The sequence below is a fragment of the Bactrocera neohumeralis genome, chromosome 6, assembly GCF_024586455.1.
Source record: "Bactrocera neohumeralis isolate Rockhampton chromosome 6, APGP_CSIRO_Bneo_wtdbg2-racon-allhic-juicebox.fasta_v2, whole genome shotgun sequence".
NCBI classification, from domain to species: Eukaryota; Metazoa; Arthropoda; class Insecta; order Diptera; family Tephritidae; genus Bactrocera; species Bactrocera neohumeralis.
In genome coordinates, this window is record NC_065923.1 from 50,947,895 (window position 1) to 50,971,581 (window position 23,687).

The 23,687-nt window shown below is 39.2% G+C and overlaps 1 protein-coding gene across 1 annotated transcript; it reads right to left on the minus strand.

The window, feature by feature from the left end:
- Window positions 1–1,787: 1,787 nt before the first annotated feature.
- Window positions 1,788–11,782, minus strand: LOC126762014 (nuclear migration protein nudC). The gene is made up of 6 exons (XM_050478484.1): window positions 11,640–11,782; window positions 11,387–11,589; window positions 4,765–4,921; window positions 2,930–3,124; window positions 1,982–2,184; window positions 1,788–1,923 (listed from the first exon to the last, which is right to left on the minus strand). The coding sequence occupies exons 1-6, from the start codon at window positions 11,712–11,714 to the stop codon at window positions 1,872–1,874; spliced, it is 885 nt and encodes a 294-aa protein (XP_050334441.1). The 5' UTR covers window positions 11,715–11,782; the 3' UTR covers window positions 1,788–1,871.
- Window positions 11,783–23,687: the final 11,905 nt, after the last annotated feature.

Sequence of the window (23,687 nt, forward strand, 5' to 3'; positions counted from 1 at the left end):
AATCCGAGGCCAAGAAGACTGTTAGGATTTCTCACAGACCATGAAGGCCGCAGTTCATTTAGCGAGACCCACGGAGGTGAGCTTACCTTGCATCTTCAACCTAAGATAACCCATCACAATTCAAACATAGAAAAGAAATATCTGTAGATAACAATACCAATTTATGTAAATATGCAGTGGCGTAGCTACAACTTCGGGCGCCCGGAGCCAGGGATGTTCTGCCGCCCCCCTTTATCTACCTACCTAAATATCTTCAATATTAAGTATATAAAATTTAGGAAGGCCACGCAAATTCTGAAGTTCCAAAATTCTCCCAATACGGTTTTTGAGGAAATTGATAGTAAATTTACAAGACATCTTATTAAAAGCCATAAAAAACCCATTTTCGCCCTATATCTTGTACACTTTTGGCACAATTTTCAGGAATTTTTGCCCGAATTGGAGTTTTAAAAAACAGCGAAGATCGTTTTTCCGTCCCCAAGACGTTGCGCCCGGGGCGACACACATGCACATTTTATACCACCGAGCCAGTGAGACAAAGAAGTGCCTGTAGTGTCGAGAATATTGCTGCCGTTATCGCATCAATTGAGGAAGACCCAAATCAGTCTCTCACATGTCGTTCTCAAGCGTTGGGCATCTCTGTGATGTCGTTGTGGCGAATTTTGCGAAAAGATCTTGGCCTACATCCTTACAAGATCAAATTGATGCAAGAACTGAAGCCTCTTGACTTCGGCTGAGCAACAACTAGAAAATGAACCGGATTTTCATCGAAAAATCATCTTCAGCGATGAGACTTTTCTGGCTGAATGGCTTTGCCAATAAGCAAAATATAAGTTGTTGGTCAGGCAGCAATCCATACGTACTCCATGAGTCTCCATTGCATCTCGAAAAAAATTACGGTTTGGTGCGGCTTATGGCCCGGCGGCGCCATTGGCCGTACTTCTTCCGTGATGATCAAGACGGGCATGTTACTGTAAGTGAGAATCGCTTCCGCTCAATGATAACATAACACTTTTGGGCCGAATTGATGATATGAACTTGGACAATATGTGGTTAAAACAGGACGGCGCCATAAGCCACATAGCGAATGTCACAATCGATTTATTGAAAACCAAGGTCTATGCCAACAAGCCAGCGACGATTGATAAAGTTCGTAAGAATATAGAACGTGATTCGGCAGATTTATGCTTGAAAACTGTCGAAAATTGGGTTCAGCGTCTGGACTTCTACAAGCGTGCCCGTGGTGGTCATGCAAAAAAGAAATCGAGTTTCATACATAATGGCATCGAATGTACTTTCATAGGAATAAAGAAACAATATAGGACACATCGATTTAGCCGCTTTTGCTCGCGATTTAAATACAATTAATTGCTTAGAAATCACTGTTTCAATAAAATGATAATATTCCCAACCTTATGATTCTTCTTTGATATTTACTCTTTCGCTATCGTCGCTGACCGCATTGTGGAGGTTAAAAGACGACATAGTGATTTTGCAATGCTGGTTAGAATTTCAGGCAAGCCTTCGAAAAATACTTTTACAATGAATGCTAGCAAAATTGAGGCTACTAAATTAAGTTAACTACTTATCAAGCATCGGAGCTTTGTAAAAAATGTGCTATACATGTGCAAAAGCGTAACTTATTACAATATCGATCTGCCTAATGTGATCATTTTTCAATCCAACATCGTATACTGTTAATGAAATTTGGAGCCATTTTTTTATGAGGTAGGCATATCTTTGACTTTGCGCAACAAATTAGTTTTTTTGTTAAAATCGCGAAGAAATAACTTTGCCACAGTTTTTTATTCAAAAGTATAGGCATGGAGATATGTACAAAACTAATACAAAAAAACTCTTAAAAATTAGCATCAGTTAAATTTGCAATTCGAGAAATCCATTTCAGGATGCTGCATTTTAAACCTAAAAATAAATAAATTTAAATTAGTTAAAGAAAACGATTATTTCCTGTAATATTTACTTCTCCATTATTTCCATTTTTCTTTTGTCTTCGCTGGTTGGCAATCCCATTTCTTTTTGACGTTGATCGTACATCATTTTCTCAACCAAACTTCGTGTTTCGCCATCCAAATCAGAAAGCTTTGAAGGTTCTGGATTAATTTTACGTGTTGATATAGGTTGATCTGTGGCAACTAAACGGTCCCACCAATTCATTTTATTAATCTAAAAAGATGAAAAGTTTATGATTTTCACACTGAAGATTATTGGTATCATAGGATGTGATTACGACGATTTCTCTAAATAATTGACTAACTCGTAAATATTTGCAGATATTAAATATTCGATTGTAATTCGGCATTTCTTTTCATTTTGAAATTTCTTCCAAGTAAAAATTTACAATGCATTAAAATGTTATCAACTGTTTTTAGGTTTTTAATATGAAAACATATCAGCAAATATGCATAAAATAACAGAGATATTTGAGACAATGCCGAGAAATGCTAAGAGTTTGGTAATAAAAAATATTTTGTTGTACCGCGGAAATGAAGCGTACAAGATTTTGAGAAAATGAAAGGAAGGAAAATAGCAGAAAGTATTTCGACTCGCGGGCACGATTATGATTCTTGCGGCGCCGCGATTTGATGGTACCGATGGATAGAAGAGGTCCTCAGGATTAAAAAATATATACACATATACCGTCCTCAGACGCATAGTTTTTCACATCAAAGTTCCACAATTTTACATGCAATTCACTCTTATTTTGTTTTGTTTTTCTTTACATGTCATGACAAATACCGCCGCAAGAATCGTAATATTGCCGACTCGCGTTAAACGTGTGAATCGAATGGGCAACACCATAAGCGAATTGCTAACAAAGAGCACGACTCATTTGTTCTAGCAAAATGTAAACATAATTATTCCAAGCAAGTTTATTGGTCCTAATATTAATGTGTGTGTGCATTTGTACCTTTTCTAGCGTAATGAGAACAGTGTTGCTATCCTGCAGCACCCAAACCGAATCGTCTTGTTTCACTTCTGCACAAAGTTTGCCGTTAATTACAGGTTCCTGGTTTTTCAAACCAACTTTGATCGAGGTCTTTCCTATTGTAACATCAATATCTCTAGCTCTCAAATTTGACGAAGTCTTCAGAGGAATTTTAACCTGTAACATAAAAATCGCATTTTATTCACATTAGTATTTTATAATGAAAAGAAGTAATGATCAAGTTTCTCCCAGACAGATTTTTTATTATGTATTACAACCGGCTACTGAGTACAGTTTTTAGTTGTACATATACAGTCATGGTCACGCAAATAGCACACTTAGTCATAAGAAGCAATAAACGCTAATATAATTGACAAAGATCTTTAAAAGAGTAAAAAGGGCTAAAAATATAATTACTTGTTTATTAATTTATCCATTCACGATTCACGAATTATTAGTATTAATTGAAAAACTTCAACTCGTTCTAAAATGCCTTGGTCACACAAATAGCACAACTATGGGCATTTAAATATAATTAATATGGGGTTGAATACAATTAATTTAACTACGAATACACAGCCTTAAAATAGCATCTAAGGTAGGCCCCGAATCGTGGGCAAATTGTGATGTCCAGAAATAAAATGAATTCCAACGAATCGCTTTACAACACATTTCTTTATTATATTATCTTTTCCAATAATCATATCGACTTCGACATCTCAATTAGTGCAAATATCTCAAATGATGCCTTATCTTTAAGCTTTTTTTAAATAATCATAATGATGCGGTTATGGTACCTGACTGCAGATTTAATAATAACGGTGGTGGGCCACCTTTAGGTTTTTTTTTTATAATAAAAGTCTTTTGTGGTACGAGACTCCCAATCTACCAATATCTTCTGTTGTCAAGAATTTCTTAATTTTCACTGCACGCTTGCACGAACAGAGAGACATGCTGAAACCAATCAAATTGTTTTTAAATTTTTTTTTCTGAAAATTTAGCATGTGCTAGTTATCAAATTATTATACCCTGAACAGGGTATATTAAGTTTGTCACGAGGTTTGTAACACCCAGAAGGAATCGTCGGAGACCCTATAAAGTATATATATAAATGATCAGTATGTCGAGCTGAGTCGATTTAGCCATGTCCATCTGTCTGTCTGTCCGTCTGCATGTCCGTCTGTCTGTCTGTCTGTATATATACGAACTAGTCCCTCAGTTTTTAAGATATCGTTTTGAAATTTTGCAAACGTCATTTTCTCTTCAAGAAGCTGCTCATTTGTCGGAACGGCCGATATCGGACCATTATAACATATAGCTGCCATACAAACTGAACGATCGGAATCAAATGCTTGTATGGGAAACTTTCACATTTGACAAGATATATTCACGAAATTTTGTATACGTTATTTTCAAAGACAACAATGTAATCTCCGAAGAAATTGATCAGATCGGTTGACTATAGCATATAGCTGCCATACAAACTGAACGATCGGAATCAAATGCTTGTATGGAAAACTTTCACATTTGACAAGATATATTCACGAAATTTGGTATATATTATTTTCTAAAGCAACAATGTAATCTCCGAAGAAATTGATCAGATCGGTTGACTGTAGCATATAGCTGCCATACAAACTGAACACATAGTTACTAACAGAAATGCACCTGTGAAGGGTATTTAGCTTCGGTGCAATCGAAGTTAACGTTTTTTCTTGTTTTTATTTAGCAATGATGTACAGCGTATATATTAATAACCTTTGAATTTGTTTAACAGCACTAGTAACCTTGTCTACCGATTTGAAATGAAAACATACCTCGACTTCTTGCAGAGTTTGCGTCCATGAATAGTTATCCAAAGTGCAGCCATTTCCCAAATTTGGTTTGAGTTTACCAATTTCGTCTTTCTCAGAGTCATCTTCTACATCATTTATTGGTTTTGAAACCTCTTCTTTAGGAACGATTTCCTCAATTCTAAAATAGATATAAAATGAAAATGCTGTGGTGAATAACAATAGATGTTGTGCAACATTTGTGCACATTTTAGTTGTTAAATCGCGGCATGGAGTCATGTGACGAAAAAATGATTAAAAGAGCATGACGGGCGAATAAAAGGTGACATCTGACCAACAAATCGGAGCAACTAAAATTGCTTCAGAACTTTAAGGGGCTATACCAGTGTGACACTTTCAAAAAAAAATTTTTTTTTTTTTGCTTTTTTCGATAGCTTATATATTCAAAAATATCCTGTGAAATCGGCGAGGTCGTATTTTAAATAGTTTTTGAATGGCAGCGTTCTAAATAGCGACCGCTCAGGGGTGCAAACATATATATGTAAGTGAAACTTTAAACGCGTTTTTCTCGAAACGACATTTTTCAAATTTGAAATTAACCGATCGACTTCAAATTAAAACTGGATATAGTTGAATACATTTGCTATACAATAGACTACGATCTTTTTGATTGGCTGAAAATTGTCAATTTGGCATTAAAAAAACGACAATTTTTTCGTAAAAAAAACGATTTTTTTTTCAAAATGGCGCCATTTTCTTAATTTTTGATATTTTTCAAAGATCGTAGTCCATTGTATAGAAAATATATTTAAGTTTAATAAACATTTTGAATTTTTTTGTTTCAGCTACTCAATCGACCGGAATCATGCCAGCAGTTGAGGCACTTTTTTTTTTGGCACTTCCGCAGACAGCACATTACTCCGTTATTTTTCAATATTTTTGTAAAATTTTTTTTTTTAATATAGCTAAAAATATACTTTATTACGTCCATAGATCGTCGAAACATTCAATCTAGTACTTTCTTTTAAAAAAATTCACGAAAATCGCCTAATTTTTCATGCGTCACACTGGTATAGCCCCTTAAGGCTCTAAACTACCAGTTGTTAACCCTCAAACTAAAAGAAATTTTCTAAAATCTAAGGGATATACCGGGAGCGTTTTACGGAAGCATTTTAAATGTGCTAAATCGATTAAGTATGCGAAAAACTACGTTGATGAGCGTAAATTTAATATATTTATGTCGGATGGGAGAAGTTTTGTATATACATAGACCAAACACATTGGAGGCAGTCAGTTGGTTTCTGCTACATAGACATTTAACTATGTATGAAACCTTGCATATGAAACCAGTACTTTAATATTTATCACTTTTTAAAAGCTAATTTAAAGCCATGTGGCTTGGTGTCGCTTAAATTTCAGGGTGGTATAAGACAATGATCCCAACCATAATTCTGAACTTATACCACGGGATTTGAATCCAATCTGTGGGATATTTAGGCAATAATATTAGAAGACATACAAACAGAAATCAATTGAAGTGGGAGTAGTATTTAACATTTCGACTGGAGCAAAATTTCCGAAGGCGAATTACTGCTGTCATTGCCGCAGTTTTAAATTTTTCCCCCATGAAAACTTAACAAAATATTTTTCAAATGTGATGATTAACATGGGTTTTAAAAAAATAGACTTTAACTGGTGCAAGACAAAAAATCATAAAAGATGTGCCTTATTTTACACGAATTAACCCCCTCGTTTTACGTTGTTCGTTTGTGCGTGTTTCTGGCATAGCTGAATAAAAGCGTTGAGCGGGGCTTTAACGCCGACGCGGCAAGTCTACATCAAATTGTAAAATTAAAGAATTAAAATGATAACGAATAAATTTATTAAAATTAACTACTTTTATGCATTAAACATCACGAGTCAAGAAATTAAAAAATACAAAAATTACTTCCTAACGCGCAATCAGAATGGAATTTTTCAACTCTCAGCGTTGCCGCCGCGTTTATTTAGGTATGTGCCCCATACAATATCTAGACATTAAAAATTTTAGACAGTAATTTCTAGCTGCCAATTTTATTTAGAGACGGCAGTAAGCGGCAATACATGTGTTGTTGTTTTTGTAGCGGCAGAATTTTGGCGAGTTGACAGTCCTTGACCGGATAAAAATCCGAGTTCGTTGCGGCTACGTAGACATGTGTATACGTTTACGCTCTTTTAACATATGTACGTAAAGTTTTACCTATTCCTGCTTATATATGTACATATACAGTGTCGAACGGAAAAAAATAAGAACACCTAACCCGGTAATATTCGGTTAGAAATTATTTTTCCCCGTGATTATTTTTTGTTAAACTTTTTTTGAGGATAAGGTGGCATATTATGCGTAAAAAAATGGTTCTCATCTCCGCAGCAAAATCGTTTTTTTCGGGGAATTTTCCGCGATCTGCCGGTATTGACGTATGGAGGATGTTTTCCAGATTAGGAGTATTTATATAAAGCTGCAAGAGGAGTAAAGTATGTAATTTATGGATATAAATTAAGTTATTGCCCACAAATAGTTTTACAAGGTTATTTTAAATCCTGCATCGAAACTTAAGTATACCATCCCACGATTTCAGAGTATGTATTTTCAAAGCAGATTCCCCAGATTTAGAATATATATAATTATTATTTACATAATAAAACAGTTGCAACTGACAGAAAAAACTATAAGTATCTTCTATATCCAATCATACCCATTTTAATCCTGAAATCGTGGGATGGTATACTAAAATCGACCCGAATTTGGAATATGAAACTGTTCTCACTGGAATTCAACTATTTCTGTTATATTAAAATTTGTTTCTAATTTACTTAATGTCGTACCGATAGATTCTAAATAAACAAGTTAATAAGTTGAGTTACTTAAGACTGACTACAAAATCAACTTCGGAATTCGCAAGGCCAGGCTTAAAATCTTCAAAGGCGACAAAGCGGCTGACGAAGACGACACGGAAGAGGTCGACGACGCCAGCCAGCTGCTACAGAATGTGGATATCGAAGAAACCCGAGATGCCCAATCACCTAAGATGCGTACAGACTAACCTGCAGCACTCGAAGTGTGCTACAGAGAATCTGACAACCCTCATAAACGAGAGGGGCATCGACATCAGCCTATTACAGGAGCCTTGGGTTAATGAAGACACCATCAAACAGCAGTAACTATAACATTTTTTACACACGAAACAAAGGTAAACCTAGGGCATGCATTCTTATCAATAGAAGTATAAATGCATTTCTTTGTCCTAATTACAGCGCAGCAGATATCACAGTGGTAAAGGTGGAACAGAAGGAAAATCATTTCTTCTTGGTCTCGGCCTACATGGCCCATGGGGAGGACATACCACCGGCACCACTTGCAAGACTAGTAGAGGACAACAGGAAGGAAGATGTCCTAATAGGGTGTGATGCAAACGCGAGGCACACTGTATGGGGTAGCTCCAGTATAAACACCAGATGTGAGTCACTCTTACAGTATATTCTGAATAGCAATCTAAGTATACGCAACAAGGGCGATAAGCCAACCTTTTTTTCCCAAGCTCTAATAGGTTTCGGGGTGGGAGGAAGTGCTGGACCTCACGCTATCAACAGACATAGACAGTATCGTTGTGAATAACTGGAGAGTACCCGATGAGCGTTCCATGTCGGATCACTCCTGGATACTCTTCAGCATCCGCGAGAAATACCATACTCGTCTCAAATATCGGAACCCTAGAAGAACAGTATGGGGAAAAATTTACCAGTATACCAACAAAATCCTTGAAAAGGGAGACAATAAGAGTATTAGTAATCCTCAGGAATTAGATTCAGAAGCAGACAAGTTAGAAAAAATCTTAACTACAACTTTCAATAAATCCACACCGTTAACAGTTCTGAAAAAGTCTCTTCCTTGGTGGAACAGCGAGCTCAAGAATGTGAGAACACAACTAATGAAAATTCTCAATGAGTGTTTTAGAACCAAAATCCGGCAGCCATACAAAGATATTATGAAAAGATGCAAAAAATCAGTCAGGGAAGCTAAAAACGACTCATGACGATCTTTCTGCACATCGATAGAAAGTTGCAGAGAACCCGCAAGCTGAGTAAATGCTATCCAAAGATCATACTAATACAACCTCCATTAAGGATGAAGGAAATGATTGGACCTCCTCTGCAAAGGAATCTCTGATGGTACTTAATAAAACGCACTTCCCCGGGAGATAGCAAACGCCTTTAACTAGGGTTCAACCAGATACTCCGGTAAACACAGCTGATTACCGAGGCCAGATAGTAGACAAAAGCAAAATCAAATATGCCATAAATAGTTTCTCACCTTTTAAAGCGGCAAATCCAGACGGGATTATGCCCATAATGCTGCTAAAGCTGGTAAAATAAATGGTTCTAAGGCTTGAAGATATATACAAAGCTAGAAATCAACTATCTTACATCCCAAGAAGTTGGATAAGAATTAAAGTAGTGTCCCTTCCAAAATCAGACAGAAGAATACATGATAATGCCAAGGATTTTAGATCTATAAGCCTTTATGCTGAAGGTACTAGAAAGGCTAATAGACTTACATTTAAGAACAATCATGGAGTATAAGTTATCCAAGTCCCAACATGCATACATAAAGAGCCGATCAACCGAAACTGCCCTTCACGAGGTGATAAGTGTAATTGAAAAATCACTACACCATGGCAGCATTTCTAGACATAGAGGGCGCCTTCAATAAAATAGAAATAAGTGCTATAATTAATTCTCTGACACATGATGGCATAGATGACACTGTGCGCAGATGGATACTATCGATGCTTGAGGATAGGAAGATTATAGCTTCAAACGGCGCTGCAACACAAACAAGTTATGTGAGTAGAGGGACGCCTCAAGGAGGGGTCCTCTCCCCGCTTCTATGGGTTGTAGCGCTGAACGAAATACTACTCCAATTAAACGGTGGAGGAGTGAAAGCAGTAGCATATGCAGACGATATAGTGTTGTTGGTATCAGGCATGTTTCATTCAACAGTCAGCGAGATTATGGAAAGAGCACTACGAAGGTTAAACCTATGGGCTAAGAACAATGGACTAGGTGTTAACCCTAGCAAAACAGAATTGATGCTATTTACAAGCAGAACCAAAATCTCTCTGTTTCAACTTCCGGTACTAAACGGTACAACGCTCTCTCTACCCCGCAGCTAAATACTTGGTGGTGGAGATTGACACCAAACTATCCTGGAAAATAAATATATAAATATAGAAAAAATGGCCTACTATACTTGCAAGATAATCGTCAGCAAGAATTGGAGCCTCAAACCTAGTATAATCATGTGAATGTATACGGCTGTCATAACACAATATAACATTAGAAAATTTAATGGAATACAAAGAGCAGCATGTGCAGGTGCTACTGGTGCTATCAAGTCATGTCCGACTGACGCGCTCAATGTGGTCCTGCATCAACTACCTATAGACATCTTTATTTACAAAACTGCAGCATTCTCAGCTATAAGAATAAAAGAATTGGGTGGTTGGAATCAGCATATCTATGGACATAGTGGAATCCTAAACAAGCTCAACATTAAAAATCAGACGACATTCTACCAAAGAGTGCTTCAATAGAAACTTCCAGGTGAGGATACCCTCTAGACGAGAATGGACAAAAGGCTCAATAGGAGAGGAAGATACCATCTCAGTTTATACCGACGGGTCCAAAATGGGCTGCGGATTAGGCACGGGGGTATTTTCCGTTGATCTAGACATTTCTCTCTCTATCCGTCTACCGAACTCGACTAGCATCTTCCAAGCGGAAGTACTGGGCATAGAAAAGCCTGCGAATTTCTATTGGAAAACCACGAGACTATACGTAAAGCAGCAATATTTTCGTATAGCCAGGCGGCGCTGCTGGCCTTGTCTTTGTCCATGACATATTCCAGCATAGTCCACAATTGCAAGCTAAATAAAAGACAGGCTTCAACTAGACTTGATCTGGCTTTCCGGCCACAGGAACATTTTCGGCAACGAAAAAGCAGACGACTTGGCAAAGGCAGGAGCTTTCCTTAACGAATCCGAGGCGGAGCTAACACCAAGCCCGCTAGGATCGAACAAAGGAAAAATCAATAGACAATTTCACCAAGTTGCAAATAACTGATGGGGAAACATAACAAAATGCAAACCTAAACAATTATGGGCAACATATGACAAGAAAGAACTTATTAAATAGGTCTAGGAAAAGAGTAACAGCTACCATAATAGGGCACTGGCCATTTGGAGAACATGCATCCAAAATGGGTATGCCCTACAACAACATCTGCCGAGGCTGGGCAATAGCATAGAACAAGGACACAATTTCCCACTTTCCTTGTGAATGCCCAGCCCTACTATAGATCCGACACAGAGCACTTGGAATCCATTTAGCACCAAACCTTTAATGGATTTCTACTAAAAGCATATCAGACTTAAGTAGCTTCATCGAAACCTCAAAATAGTATGAAAGAGAAGATGAAACAGTGATAACAGATACAGAAGGTCTACGAATAGTGCATCAAAATGGCACAGCAAGTGCTAATTGAGCCCGAAAGAAAGAAAGTCTTAGTAAACGTTTATTATATATATATGTATATGTATGTGAATACCTGGTTTCCTGTTTAGCAATATTTTGCGTCTTCTTATTATCCTGTTTCGCCACAGATTGGTTTACGTTCTCCGAGTTTTGAGTAATTGCCTTTTCATATTGCTTATTGAAAACACCTGATAGCAATGCTTCCCATTTTTCTTTAGAAGTACCCGTAAAGAAATCAGTTTTCCTTCGCAAGAAGCTCGCAATTGTATCTAAAAACTGCAAAAACACATTTATAGTTTATATAAAAAATCGATTATATGTCAAACCTGAGGAATTCCATCCGTGTGCTTTTCGGCTATTGCTAAAAGCAATCCATCAAATTTTTCATCCTCTATATTCATTTTTAATTACCTTCGGCAAACTTTTTTAAAATAATATGGGGCCAATCTAGATATCGACTTCTAACTATCGAGAGCGATATCTTTGAATTTAAAAAGACTGTGTTCACACCATGGTACAAGGTTTACGAAGGTTCACACAGTTAAAACACGATAACGTTTATTTTTTTTGCAGCGTGGCACTAATTGGAGATTCCAAGCGAAGCAAAATCCTTCTCCACTTGAATCTTTCGGCACAATTTCGATTTCTTTGGCGCCGCGAACTGGAGGTACCTTTGGAAAGAAGGTTAGTTTACGAGATATTCGATTATAAAGTTCAAAAATTCTATAATTTCCAACATTTCAACAACTATTTCACTACATTTAACACACTTTATGCACATTTTTCACTTCAAATTCATTTAATTAAACTGTAAACATTTAAACAAATTCGCAATTTACACTTTTTGTGGGTTTTATAAGTAAGAAAACCACATTTTAAAAACTTCTTTCACACTAGCAGTGAGCATCATTTATGTGTTAACAATTATGAGGAGATGGAGCGCTGCCATATGATAATAAGCAAATATGAGCAATTCCCTGAAATTTCTGTTTTTCGCAATAATTCCTCTTTCTTTATTTAGGAATCTTAATTCTAATAAAAACAAGTGTATATAAATTATATTTGAAATTAAGATAAGTATAAACAACCTTTCCACGCATATGGATATTTTCTTCTACACATAACCATATTTCGGGCCCCTGCGAAGTCGGTCAGCCTCAACCCATTGGGGAATGTTTCGTCGTGGAGGCTGAATTTACCGATCGTAGTGCCAAAGATACCCTGGCGTTAAAGTCGCCAAGCACGATTTTGACATCGTGGCGGGGGCAGCTCTCATAAGCGCGCTCCAAGCGCTAATAGAAGGCATCTTTGGTCACATCGTCCTTCTCTTCCGTCGGGGCGTGGGCGCAAATCAGCGATATGTTGAAGAACCTCGCTTTGATGCGGATTGTGGCTAGACGTTCATTCACCGCAGTGAATGACAGTACTCGGCGACGGAGTCTCCTCCCACCACCAATCCCACACCAAACTTACGCTCCTTTATATGGCCACTGTAGTAAATGCCACAAGGACCTACTCGTCTCTGTCCTTGCCCCGTCCATCGCATTTCTTGGACGGCGATGATGTCAGCCTTCACTCTAACGAGGACATCAACCAGCTGGGCAGCGGCACCTTCCCAATTAAGGGACCGGGCATTCCAGGTGCATGCCCTCAATTCGTAGTCCTTATTTGGTTTGCCATGGTCGTCATCAAAAGCTGGGTCACTCAACCGAGGCTTCACTCCGTTGGAAGAACCAGGTGGAGAAGGACCTGGCTACGCATTTGTAAATTAATAAATTAAGCCAAAAATTACAAAATATAAGTGGATAAGAAATTATTTCAATGTTTAAAGGAAATATTTAAATATACAAAGTGAAAAATGTTAAAACATTTAGTGAAACATTGAGAAATGGCATGTGTTATTAATACAAATTTTTGAATTTTTAATCGGAAATATTTTAAAAAATATAAGTGTTAGCAAGATTATTTATGCCGAAATTCCTTTTTTTCCCACCGCCAAAGTAATCGAAATCGTGCCGGTCTTTCCAACGGAGTGGAGGTTTTCGTTTTCCCTCTGCGTCGAATACTTTCAGAGTTGGAGTGTTCTCGTTCATACGCACGACATGACCTAGCCAGCGCAACTCATGTTTCTTAATTCGCTGAACTATGCCATAATAATTTAAATCTTTCGCAGAACCTTTCTATCGAAAACTCATCAGATATTGTCAACGTTCATGCCTCTGCACCATATAGCAGGACGGGAATAATGAGTGACTTATACAGTTTGTGTTCTTTGAGAAACGAATGGCCTACTGAGTCCAAAGTAGCACCTGTTGGCAAGAGTTATTCTGCGTAGGATTTTGAAGCTGAAATTGTTGTGCTGTTAATGCTGGTTCCAAGATAGACGAAATTATCTACAACGTCGAAGTTGTGACTGTCAACAGTGACATGGAAGCCTAGTTGCGAGTGCGACGACTGTTCGTTTGATGACAGAAGATATTTCGTCTTGCCCTCGTTCACTGCCAGACCCTTATCCAGTCTGGAGAAAGCAGAACAAACGGCGCGTCTGTTGAGGCCAATGATATCAATATCATCGGCATACGCCAGAGTGTACAGCTTTCTTATAAAATATTGTACCTGCTCGATTAAGTTCTGCAGCTCCAATTATTTTCTCCAGCAGCAGATTGAAGAAGTTGCACGATAGGGTGTCGCCGTGTCTGAAACCTCGTTTGGTATCGAACGGCTCGAAGAGGTCCTTCCCCATCCTGACGGAGCTTTTGGTGTTGCACAATGTCAGTTTACACAGCCGTATTAGTTTTGAGAGAATATAAAAATCAGACATCGCGGCATAAAGGCAGCTCCTTTTCGTGCGGTCAAAAGCAGCTTTGAAATCGACAACCCTTTTCATGGGTTCTTTCCAAGATTTGTCAAGATTAAACCACACTTATAAGGTCCAATCAGTTTATTGGCGGTAGGCTATAATCTTTCACAGAATATGCTCGATAGAACCTTATATGTGATATCTCGGACACTTATCCCGCGGTAGTAGGAGCAGTTTGTTGGGTCTCCATTTTTGTGAAATGGGCAGAGCACACTTTAATTCCAAAAAAACTGATACATGATCCTTATCAGTTCTTTTTCGTCGTGTTTGAATAGCTGGGCCGGCAGTCCGTCGGCTCCCGCAGCTTTTTGTTCATCAGACGGGTAATTGCTGTTCGAACTTCTTCATGGCCGGGCAATGAAACGTCTGCTCCATAGTTTTAGTATGCTCTGGGTATCACCCTTGGGTGTTCTACAAGAGTATGCTCCGGTCTTGAAACCTTCTGTTTGTCGCCACATCTTTTTGTAGAATTTTCGAGCATTTCCCCTGTCGGCCAACTTATCTATCTCTATGCATTCACGCATTTCGGCCTCTGTTTTTTGTCCGCAAATGCGTCCCTCTTCAACTCTTGGTATTTATCTCACCCCGCACATGTTGTGGTCGATTGTAACGTTGCGAGATAGGCAGTCTGTTTTCTCCCAACTGTGACACAGACCTCCTGATCGTATCATCTGTTCTTTTGCATTTTGCAAAAACCAATGATTTCGTTTGCAGCTGTATGTAAGGAGCTTAAAATGTCGTCCACAGTTTCCTTTTACCGAGTTTTTGGCGAATGCTTTCGGAGAGCAGGAGTGCAAGTAGGGAAAATCATTCGGTTATATGGTGTGATTGCAGCTTCTCGACATTGAACCTTCCCAGTGTTTGTTGGCGTGCGTTTTTTACTGCACAGAGGTGGGTGCGTATCGTGGATGCAACAAGATAGTGGTCCGAGTCGATGTTAGGGCATCGGAGCATACGCACGTTAAAAACAGTGGAATCTTTCCCCATTGAGTTTGAAGTTTATTTGTTTTTTCTTTACAAAAGTAGGCAACCTCGAAATGGATCACCCATTAGTATTCCGAAACATTCAACTTCACTTGGAGTCATTTGGATGAGTGGTGTTCCGGGTTTCAATAATGTTTCTCCGGTTTTTCTGAATTCTTTGTTGTTAATAGTTATAGATTCGTTTGAATAGTGACAATAGTATGTTTATTTTACATGATGGGTTAAACTGCTTTGTATTAGACTGAATTTGTTAAGTAGGGTTAAGCCGTTGTCTCTTCACTTTTCGGAATGTGGTCTGCATTACTGAAGTCATGTAAGAAGCTTCTTGTAGTTTGCTGAGGTTTACTCCTCGTGTCCAGGGTTCATTACAATAAATTTGTAAACTGTGGGACTCTCTGTGAATCGTAATTGATTTAATTTTTTGTAATAACTTTACTTATATTTACAACAGCGTTGTAGTGTCGTCACCGGAGGATAGTGCTGTGAAAGAGAAACGGTTTAACGTGGCTCTTTAGTGCAGTAACGTTTTTAGCTCTGCCGCGCTCTGGGGTGCTAAGCGAAGTTTTGCTCCTCTCTGGATATATACTGCGGCTGCAATGTGCGACGACCCTTCAAGCGTTGACGCTCGTGTTTCTGCCGGCGCCCGTGTAAGCTTCGACAACGGTATTCTGCTGCGTAGTTTGGCGCTCGTGTAAGCTTCGATGACGATGTCCTGCTAAGTGCGTTGGCGCTCGTGTGTTACGACGACGACACTCGACTGTTTCTGCCGGCGCTCGTGTAGGTTTCGATGACGATGTACCGACGATGTTATGGTCAGTTTTGTGCAGAACTTCCTCAGATGCTTTGTTTGTAAAGCATCTCAGAATTCATAAACTCGGAACTTTTGTGGTAATAGTTGCAGAATTAGAAGACTTCTCGTTATCTACAATACTGTGGGACGACATTTTAAGCTCCTTATGTACAGCTGCAAACGAAAATATTGGTTTTCGGCCTACCTCGCAACGTTACGATCGACCACAACATGTGCGGGATGGGATAGATACCGAGAGTTGAAGAGGAAAGCGAGACGCATTTGTAGACAAAAAAGAGAGAGGCCGAAATTCGTGAGTAAGAAGGGCTTGACAAGCTGGTCGACAAAGGTTAATGCTCGAAAATTCTACGAAAATATGCGGCGGCTAACAGATGGTTTCATTACCGGAGCATACTAAAATGTGTGAAAGTGTGAAAGAATTCTCCAACCTGCTGAATGGCAGTGAAACCTTAAAACCACGAGCTGGTGAACACGATTCCCCAATCTATGACGGTGGAGGGAACGTTCCATTGCCCGACCATGAATAAGTTCGAATAGCAGTTACCTATCTGAAGAACAATAAAGCTCCGGGAGCCGATGGATTACCGACCGGGCTATTCAAATAAAGGGGAAGAACTAATAAGGAGCCTGCATCAACTTCCTAATAGAATATGATCGGACGAAAGCATGCCCGACGATTGAAATTTAAGTGCGCCAAACTCTGTGGGATGAGCCTCCTCAAGATTGCATATTAGGGTTTATCGAGCGAACTGTTTGAAGGACCGAAGCCCACTGTCAAAAAATTTATTGATCAGTGTGGCTTTAGACCAGCAAAATCTACAATCGACTAGATATTCACCACTTCATCGATTTTAAGCCGCCTTTGACAACACAAAGAGGAACTGCCTTGAAGCCGCTATGTATGTACTTCGTATCCCCGCAAAGCTAACGTTGATGTTGAGCTATATCGAAAGCTCTGTCAGGTTCGGGAAGGACCTCTCCGTGCCGTTCGATACCAAACGAGGTTCCAGACAAGGCGTGTGATTTCTTCAATTTATTGCTGGAGAAAAAAATACAAGCTGCAAAGCTAAACACAGAAGACATAATCTTCTATAAGAGTAAACAGCTGCTGGCGTACGCCGATGATATTAATATCGTAGCCTCAACAACCGCGCCGTTAGTTCTGCTTTCTTCAGACTGGAGAAACTATTTGATGCAGTACGCGCTGGGGGAAGCAGAGGAAAAGAAAGACATCCAATCCGTTGAAGAGATCAGGTGTAAAAAGACCTGTCTGCACTTGGTATCTTGAATTGGCGCCAAATTACGAAAAGAAGAAACGGCTGGCGCGCGGTTGATAAGTCGGCTATAACGGCGTAAGTGGTATCTACGCTAGTAAAGAAGAAGGAGAAGAAGAATGCCTTAACAAATTTTCAGTCGAAGATTATTAGATGTTATTTTGTATATATCTAGATAATTTACGTTTTCATTTACACCAACAACTGTAACGATTGATTTAAAATACCTATGTACATCTGATAGACTGACAACAATTATTGTATTTGGAAATTAATTTCGTTAACATCTACATTTTTGGAGGCTAATGTAGTATTTAGTTGCAGTTTTATTCTAAAATTCCCAATATCTAGCAATTATATTATTTATGAGGGAGAACGATTGCTTAAACATACTGTGTTTTCGGCAATCAACAAACAGTGGTAAAACAATACTTCCTAATAGAATATGATCGGAAACTTCGTCATTGACACTTAAATATTGCATCGTTTTGCACAATGATTCGAGAATTGTGAGCCATTATCAAATTATAATTGAACACTGTAGCAGTCCCGTCATTTTTTATGTTAGATGTTGCGTTTGTTTGTTATGAATACCTGTGCATCGTTCGCCCATAATCTAGCAAAGTAGTCGAAATACCTTTACGATGTAACTGTCTAAAAACAACGGCTTTGTCCAGTAGCAACAATCAGTATAGTCCGTGTATATGAAAATTACTGTAGTGTTGCTTTTGATTTGAAATATTATTTATATATACACATATATATGAATTCAAGTTTAATATAAAGTGATATGTCCGTCCCCTGGTTCTAAGCTACTTCCCCACCAAACCGGTTCAGCCGTTCTTGAGCTATAAATAGTGTAACCAACATGACTTTCTTTTATAGATTGACTTTGAATAGAGTATTCTTGTTGTTTTCTTAATATTTGATTTAGATCATCATCAGAATATGTTAGTCAAAAAACGCTATGTCAATTAAATGAAGGGAATGGAATTGAAAACTTAACATATACTCAGGAGGATATTCTTTGTAAATAGAAATTTGGTTTTTAAAGCAGTTTCCATCTTTTTATCGCTTTCAGCCTTTCCAATTACAAACATATGTGAGCGGTTCTTGATCTTTATATGTACATTTTTATACTCTCGCAACAATGTTGCTAAGAGAGTATTATAGTTTTGTTCACATAACGGTTGTTTGTAAGTCCTAAAACTAAAAGAGTCAGATATAGGGTTATATATACCAAAGTGATCAGGGTGAGGAGTAGAGTCGAAATCCGGATGTCTGTCTGTCCGTCCGTCCGTCTTTCCGTCCGTCCGTCCGTGCAAGCTGTAACTTGAGTAAAAATTGAGATATCATGATGAAACTTGGTACACGTATTCCTTGGCTCCATAAGAAGGTTAAGTTCGAAGATGGGCAAAATCGGCCCACTGCCATGCCCACAAAATGGCGGAAACCGAAAACCTATAAAGTGTCATAACTAAGCCATAAATAAAGATATTAAAGTGAAATTTGGCACAAAGGATCGCATTAGGGAGGGGCATATTTAGACGTAATTTTTTTGGAAAAGTGGGCAAGGCCCCGCCCCCTACTAAGTTTTTGTACGTATCTCGGAAACTACTATAGCTATGTTAACCAAACTCTACAGAGTCGTTTTCTTCAGGCATTTCCATATACAGTTCAAAAATGGAAGAAATCGGATAATAACCATAAATTCGATATATGTATATTATTTTCTTAACACCCTGATGACATGTACGAAATATAGGTGAAATCGGTTCACAACCACGCATTCTTCCAATATAACGCTATTTTGAATTCCATCTGATGCCTTCTCTTTATAATATATAGTACATTAGGAACCAATGATGATAGCGGAATAAAACTTTACAAAAATACGGTATTTGAAAAATATGTAAATGACGTATAATGAAATCTCGATTATCACTTTATCATGCGAGAGTATAAAATGTTCGGTGACACCCGAACTTAGCCCTTCCTTACTTGTTTACTTTACAATCACCATAAAGGAAAATAATGTATTAAAAGTCTTTACAGTCCAACATATGGCTAACATTTATTTTTTCGAGGTTTCGTAGCCTCTTCAGTTTTTGATAGAGTTCTCGATATAAAGGGAATTAGTCAGTCAGCTGAAGAGAGTACTGCTCCTATTGCATGGCGACAGGCAGCTCCAGTTAATATAAATCCTTGATTGAAGTCAGGGTTTTGTAGAATTACGTCACCAAGTATTAACACATTTTTTAGCTGTTTAAGTACCATTTTGTCGTCATTATCTGGATGTATTCTTTTTCTAGCCGATGCTCCCTTTGGCATTCGTCCGTCTTCCCTCCTAAGTAATTCCGTGATTTGCCTTGAAAATGTAACCCATTATAAATCTTATATTTTAACCTGACGGCCAAAGGAAAGATCGCAGCTCGTTAAGGGTTTTGGGTATGGCTTACATCTTTGCCGGGTTTTTTTATTTTCCTTATCTAAGATAACAAATCCTAAAAATTCTTCTTTATTTCTAAAGAACTCGCATTTGTATAGTTGATATTTAATATTACCTGCATTTAGAGTCTTGTATATAAGGTTAAGGCTTTATAATGAAATTCTACATTTTGGCTAAAGACAATAATGTCGTCAATGTAAATATAACAAATATTAGCTATGTACATATTGGATCCCTAAGTCCCTAATCGATTTGGTTACGATTTGGTTTATATTAGAAAAGAATGACCTTTGTTGCGGCTGTCAAGAAAGTTGTTTGATAGTCTGGTATTAATAATTGGGTTTTTGCAGTGTGCTAATTCTAGGTGAAAGGAATGCTCCAGCCTGATTATGTAGATTATTGGCGGTAGGAAACTGGCGTGGTACTGATATTGGTCTATTCGGTTGATTTCTGATTGTATTGTTGTTCTCTATTTGACGTATGATTGGTACAGCATGCTGTATAATTTCAAGCATAAATGAAATGCAGTTGGTAAATCTTTAGGTTCCTTCCTGCAGATAAGACGTTAAATATTTCCACGTAAATAAATGTATTGAAGACTTTACCTCTGTACAACTAATGATGTTCCAATTCCCTGCTTTATTCCACTCAGCATATTGCATTACGAATTAAAGAAAGTGCTTACAAACAGCCTGATAGAATGCTTCTATATGCTGGTTAAGATCTCGTGCTATGGTAGTCATTGGGTAGTGGGGTAATGTACCTAAGTCCCTTTGTCTCCGTAGTGTAGCGTATGGCATCTCCAGGGTGGCATTCCAATATTGATATCATCGGCCTCAACACCCGCGCCGTTAGTTCTGCTTTCTCCAGGCTGGACAAGGAAGCACAGAAAATGGGTCTGGAAGTGAACGAGGGCAAGACGAAATACCTCCTGTCATCAAACAAACAGTCGTCGCACTCGCGACTTGGCTCTCACGTCACTGTTGACAGTCATAACTTTGAAGTTGAAGATAATTTCGTCTATCTTGGAACCAGCATTAACACCACCAACAATGTCAGCCTGGAAATCCAACGCAGGACTGCTCTTGCCTACAGGTGCTACTTCGGACTGAGTAGGCAATTGAAAAGTAAAGTCCTCTCTCGACAAACAAAAGCTAAACTCTATAAGTCGCTCATAATTCCCGTCCTGCTGTATGGTGTAGAGGCTTGGGCGATGACAACAACCGATGAGTCGACGTTACGAGTTTTCGAGAGAAAAATTCTGCGAAAGATTTATGGTCCTTTGCGCATTGGCCACGACGAATATCGCATTCGATGGAACGATGAGCTGTACGAGATATACGACCTCATCGACATAGTTCAGCGAATTAAAAGACAGCGGCTACGCTGGCTAGGTCATGTTGTCCGGATGGATGAAAACACTCCAGCTCTGAAAGTATTCGACGCAGTACCCGCCGGGGGAAGCAGAGGAAGAGGAAGACCTCCACTCCGTTGGAAGGACCATGTGGAGAAGGACCTGACTTCGCTTGGAATATCCAATTGGCGCCACGTAGCGAAATGAAGAAACGACTGGCGCGCTGTTGTTAACTCGGCTATAATCGCGTAAGCGGTGTCTACGCCAGTTAAGAAGAAGAAGAAGAAACAAATGCAATGAGTGCATAAATGATCTATGGCATTGGTTCACTTTTGTGAGTCTGGAACTGGTGGAGCAAAAAACTGAAGTTTTACTCATAAGCACCAGGAAGGTAGAAGATCAAATAGAGCTCATTATATATATACTTCACAGCCGCAGCTGAAGTATCTGGGAGTAATATTTTATAATAAATTAAAATATAAGAAACACCCGGGGTATTCTTCCAGTAAAGCAACCAAAATTTATAATGTTCTATCAAGAATGATGACCAATACAGGCTGTGTGCGTTCCAGCCTGCGATTCTTAATAGCGAAAGCAATGAGTTCCGTAATACTGTACGCAGCACCAGTATGGATACAGGCAATGAATATAAAAGCGTATGCTAAACAAAAAATTGCAGTGCGTAGGCTTTCTGCAATTCGAGTAATTAGTTCTTTCCGGACTATATCAACCGACGCTGTCGAAGTATTATCCAGTATGCGACCCATTGACATCCAGAGAGGTTAGACCAAGCGATTATATCAGCTATCATCGCCTAAAACAGTATCGGCAACGACAGAAGAGAAACAAGAGCACTAAAATGTGGCAGGAACGGTGGAATTCCTCATCCTAATGGCGCTAGACCCATCGACTTATACCAGACATCCACACGTAGATAGACAGACAACATGGGGACCCAGACTTTCATCTCACCCAAAAATTTAGTGGACATGGGTGCTTTAGAAGCTACCTTATCAGATTCCACAATGACATTAGTCCGTACTCTCCGATGTGTACAGAGTATATAGAAGACTCTGAAAATGCACTTTTTTTTTGCTCTCGATTCTCAAATACAAGGGAAAAACTAAAAACCACACTCGGTGGTAATTTTACGGTCGATAATTTAACGACAAATGGAGGATGGAGTCGTATCTTCGGCACTACGGTGGAGGTTATCTTCGGCACTACGGTCGGTAAATTCAGCCTCCACGATGAAACATCCCCAAATGGGTTGAGGCTGATCGACTTCGCCGGGGCCCGAAATATGCTTATCTGTAGTACTAGATTCCAGCGTAGAAAAATTCACCAAGCCACCTGGCTGTCTCCAAGCCGAGATTCGCACCCGCCTCTGTGCAGCAAAAAACACATGCCAACAAGCACAAGGAAGGTTCGACGATGAGAAGCTGCAATCACAACAGATAGCCGAACGATTTTCTACTCTATTTGCACTCCTGCTCTCTGAGAGCACTCGTCAACAACTCGGCATAAGGGAACTGTGGGACGGCATTTCAAGCTCCTTACGTACAGCTGCAAACAAAACCATTGGTTTTCGGAAAATGCAAAAGAACAACTGGTACGACGAGGAGTGCCGTGTTGCAGCGGAGAGAAAACCGACTGCCTACTTCGCAACGTTACGATCGACCACAACACGTCCCGGATGGAATAGACACCGAGAGTTGAAGAGAGGAGCGAGACGCATTTGCAGACAGAAAAAGAAAGAGGCCGAAATGCGTGAGTATGAAGAGCTTGATAATCTGGCCGACAGGGGTAATGGTCGAAAATTCTACGAAAAAATGCGGCGGCTAACAGAAGGTTTCAAGACCGGAGCATACTCTTGTATAACCCCCATGGCAGTGAACGTACAATACCAGGAGAAGGCGAACCCGATTCCCCAATCGATGACAATGAAGCAGACGTTCCATTGCCTGACCATGAAGAAGTTCGAATAGCAGTTATCCGTCTGATGAACCCAAAAGCAGCTGGAGCCGGTAGATTGCCGCCCGAGCTATTCACACACGGCGGCGAAGAACTGATAAGGAGCATGCATCAGCTACTTTGTAAAATATGGTCGGACGAAAGCATGCCCAACGATTGGAGTTTAGGTGTTCTCTGCTCAATCCACAAAATGGAAGACCACACAATCTGCGCCAACTACCGGGGGAAAAGCCTCCTCAACATCGCGTATAAGGATCTATCGAGCGTATTGTGAGAAAAATTAAAGCCCACCATCAACAAACTGATTGGACGTTATCAGTGTGGCTTTAGACCTGGAAAATCAACAACCGACCAGATATTCACCAAGCGCCAAATCTTGGAAAAGACCTGTGAAGGGATAATCGACACACACCACCTCTTTGTTGATTTCAAAGCTGCTTTCGACAGCATGAACTGGAGCTGCCTTTATGCCGCGATGTTTGAATTTGGTATCCCCGCAAAACTAATACGGCTGTGATAACTGCCGTTGAGTCAGTTCGAAAAGCTCCGTCAGGATCCTGAAGGACCTCTTCGAACCGTTCGATACCAAAAGAGGTTTCAGACAAGGCGACTCCCTATCGTGCGACTTCTTCAACCTGCTTCTGGAGAAAATAGTTCGAGGTGCAGAG

What these genes read in the sequence shown, in the direction of transcription:
- LOC126762014 (XM_050478484.1), bottom strand. Translation starts at nt 11,714, where the DNA reads ATGAATATAGAGGATGAAAAATTTGATGGATTGCTTTTAGCAATAGCC. An exon ending in ATTGCTAAACAGGAAACCAG is followed by an intron (nt 4,922 to 11,386) that starts GTATTCACATAC and finishes TATCTATTTTAG; the next exon opens with AATTGAGGAAATCGTTCCTA. An exon ending in AAAATGGAAATAATGGAGAA is followed by an intron (nt 1,924 to 1,981) that starts GTAAATATTACA and finishes ATTTATTTTTAG; the next exon opens with GTTTAAAATGCAGCATCCTG.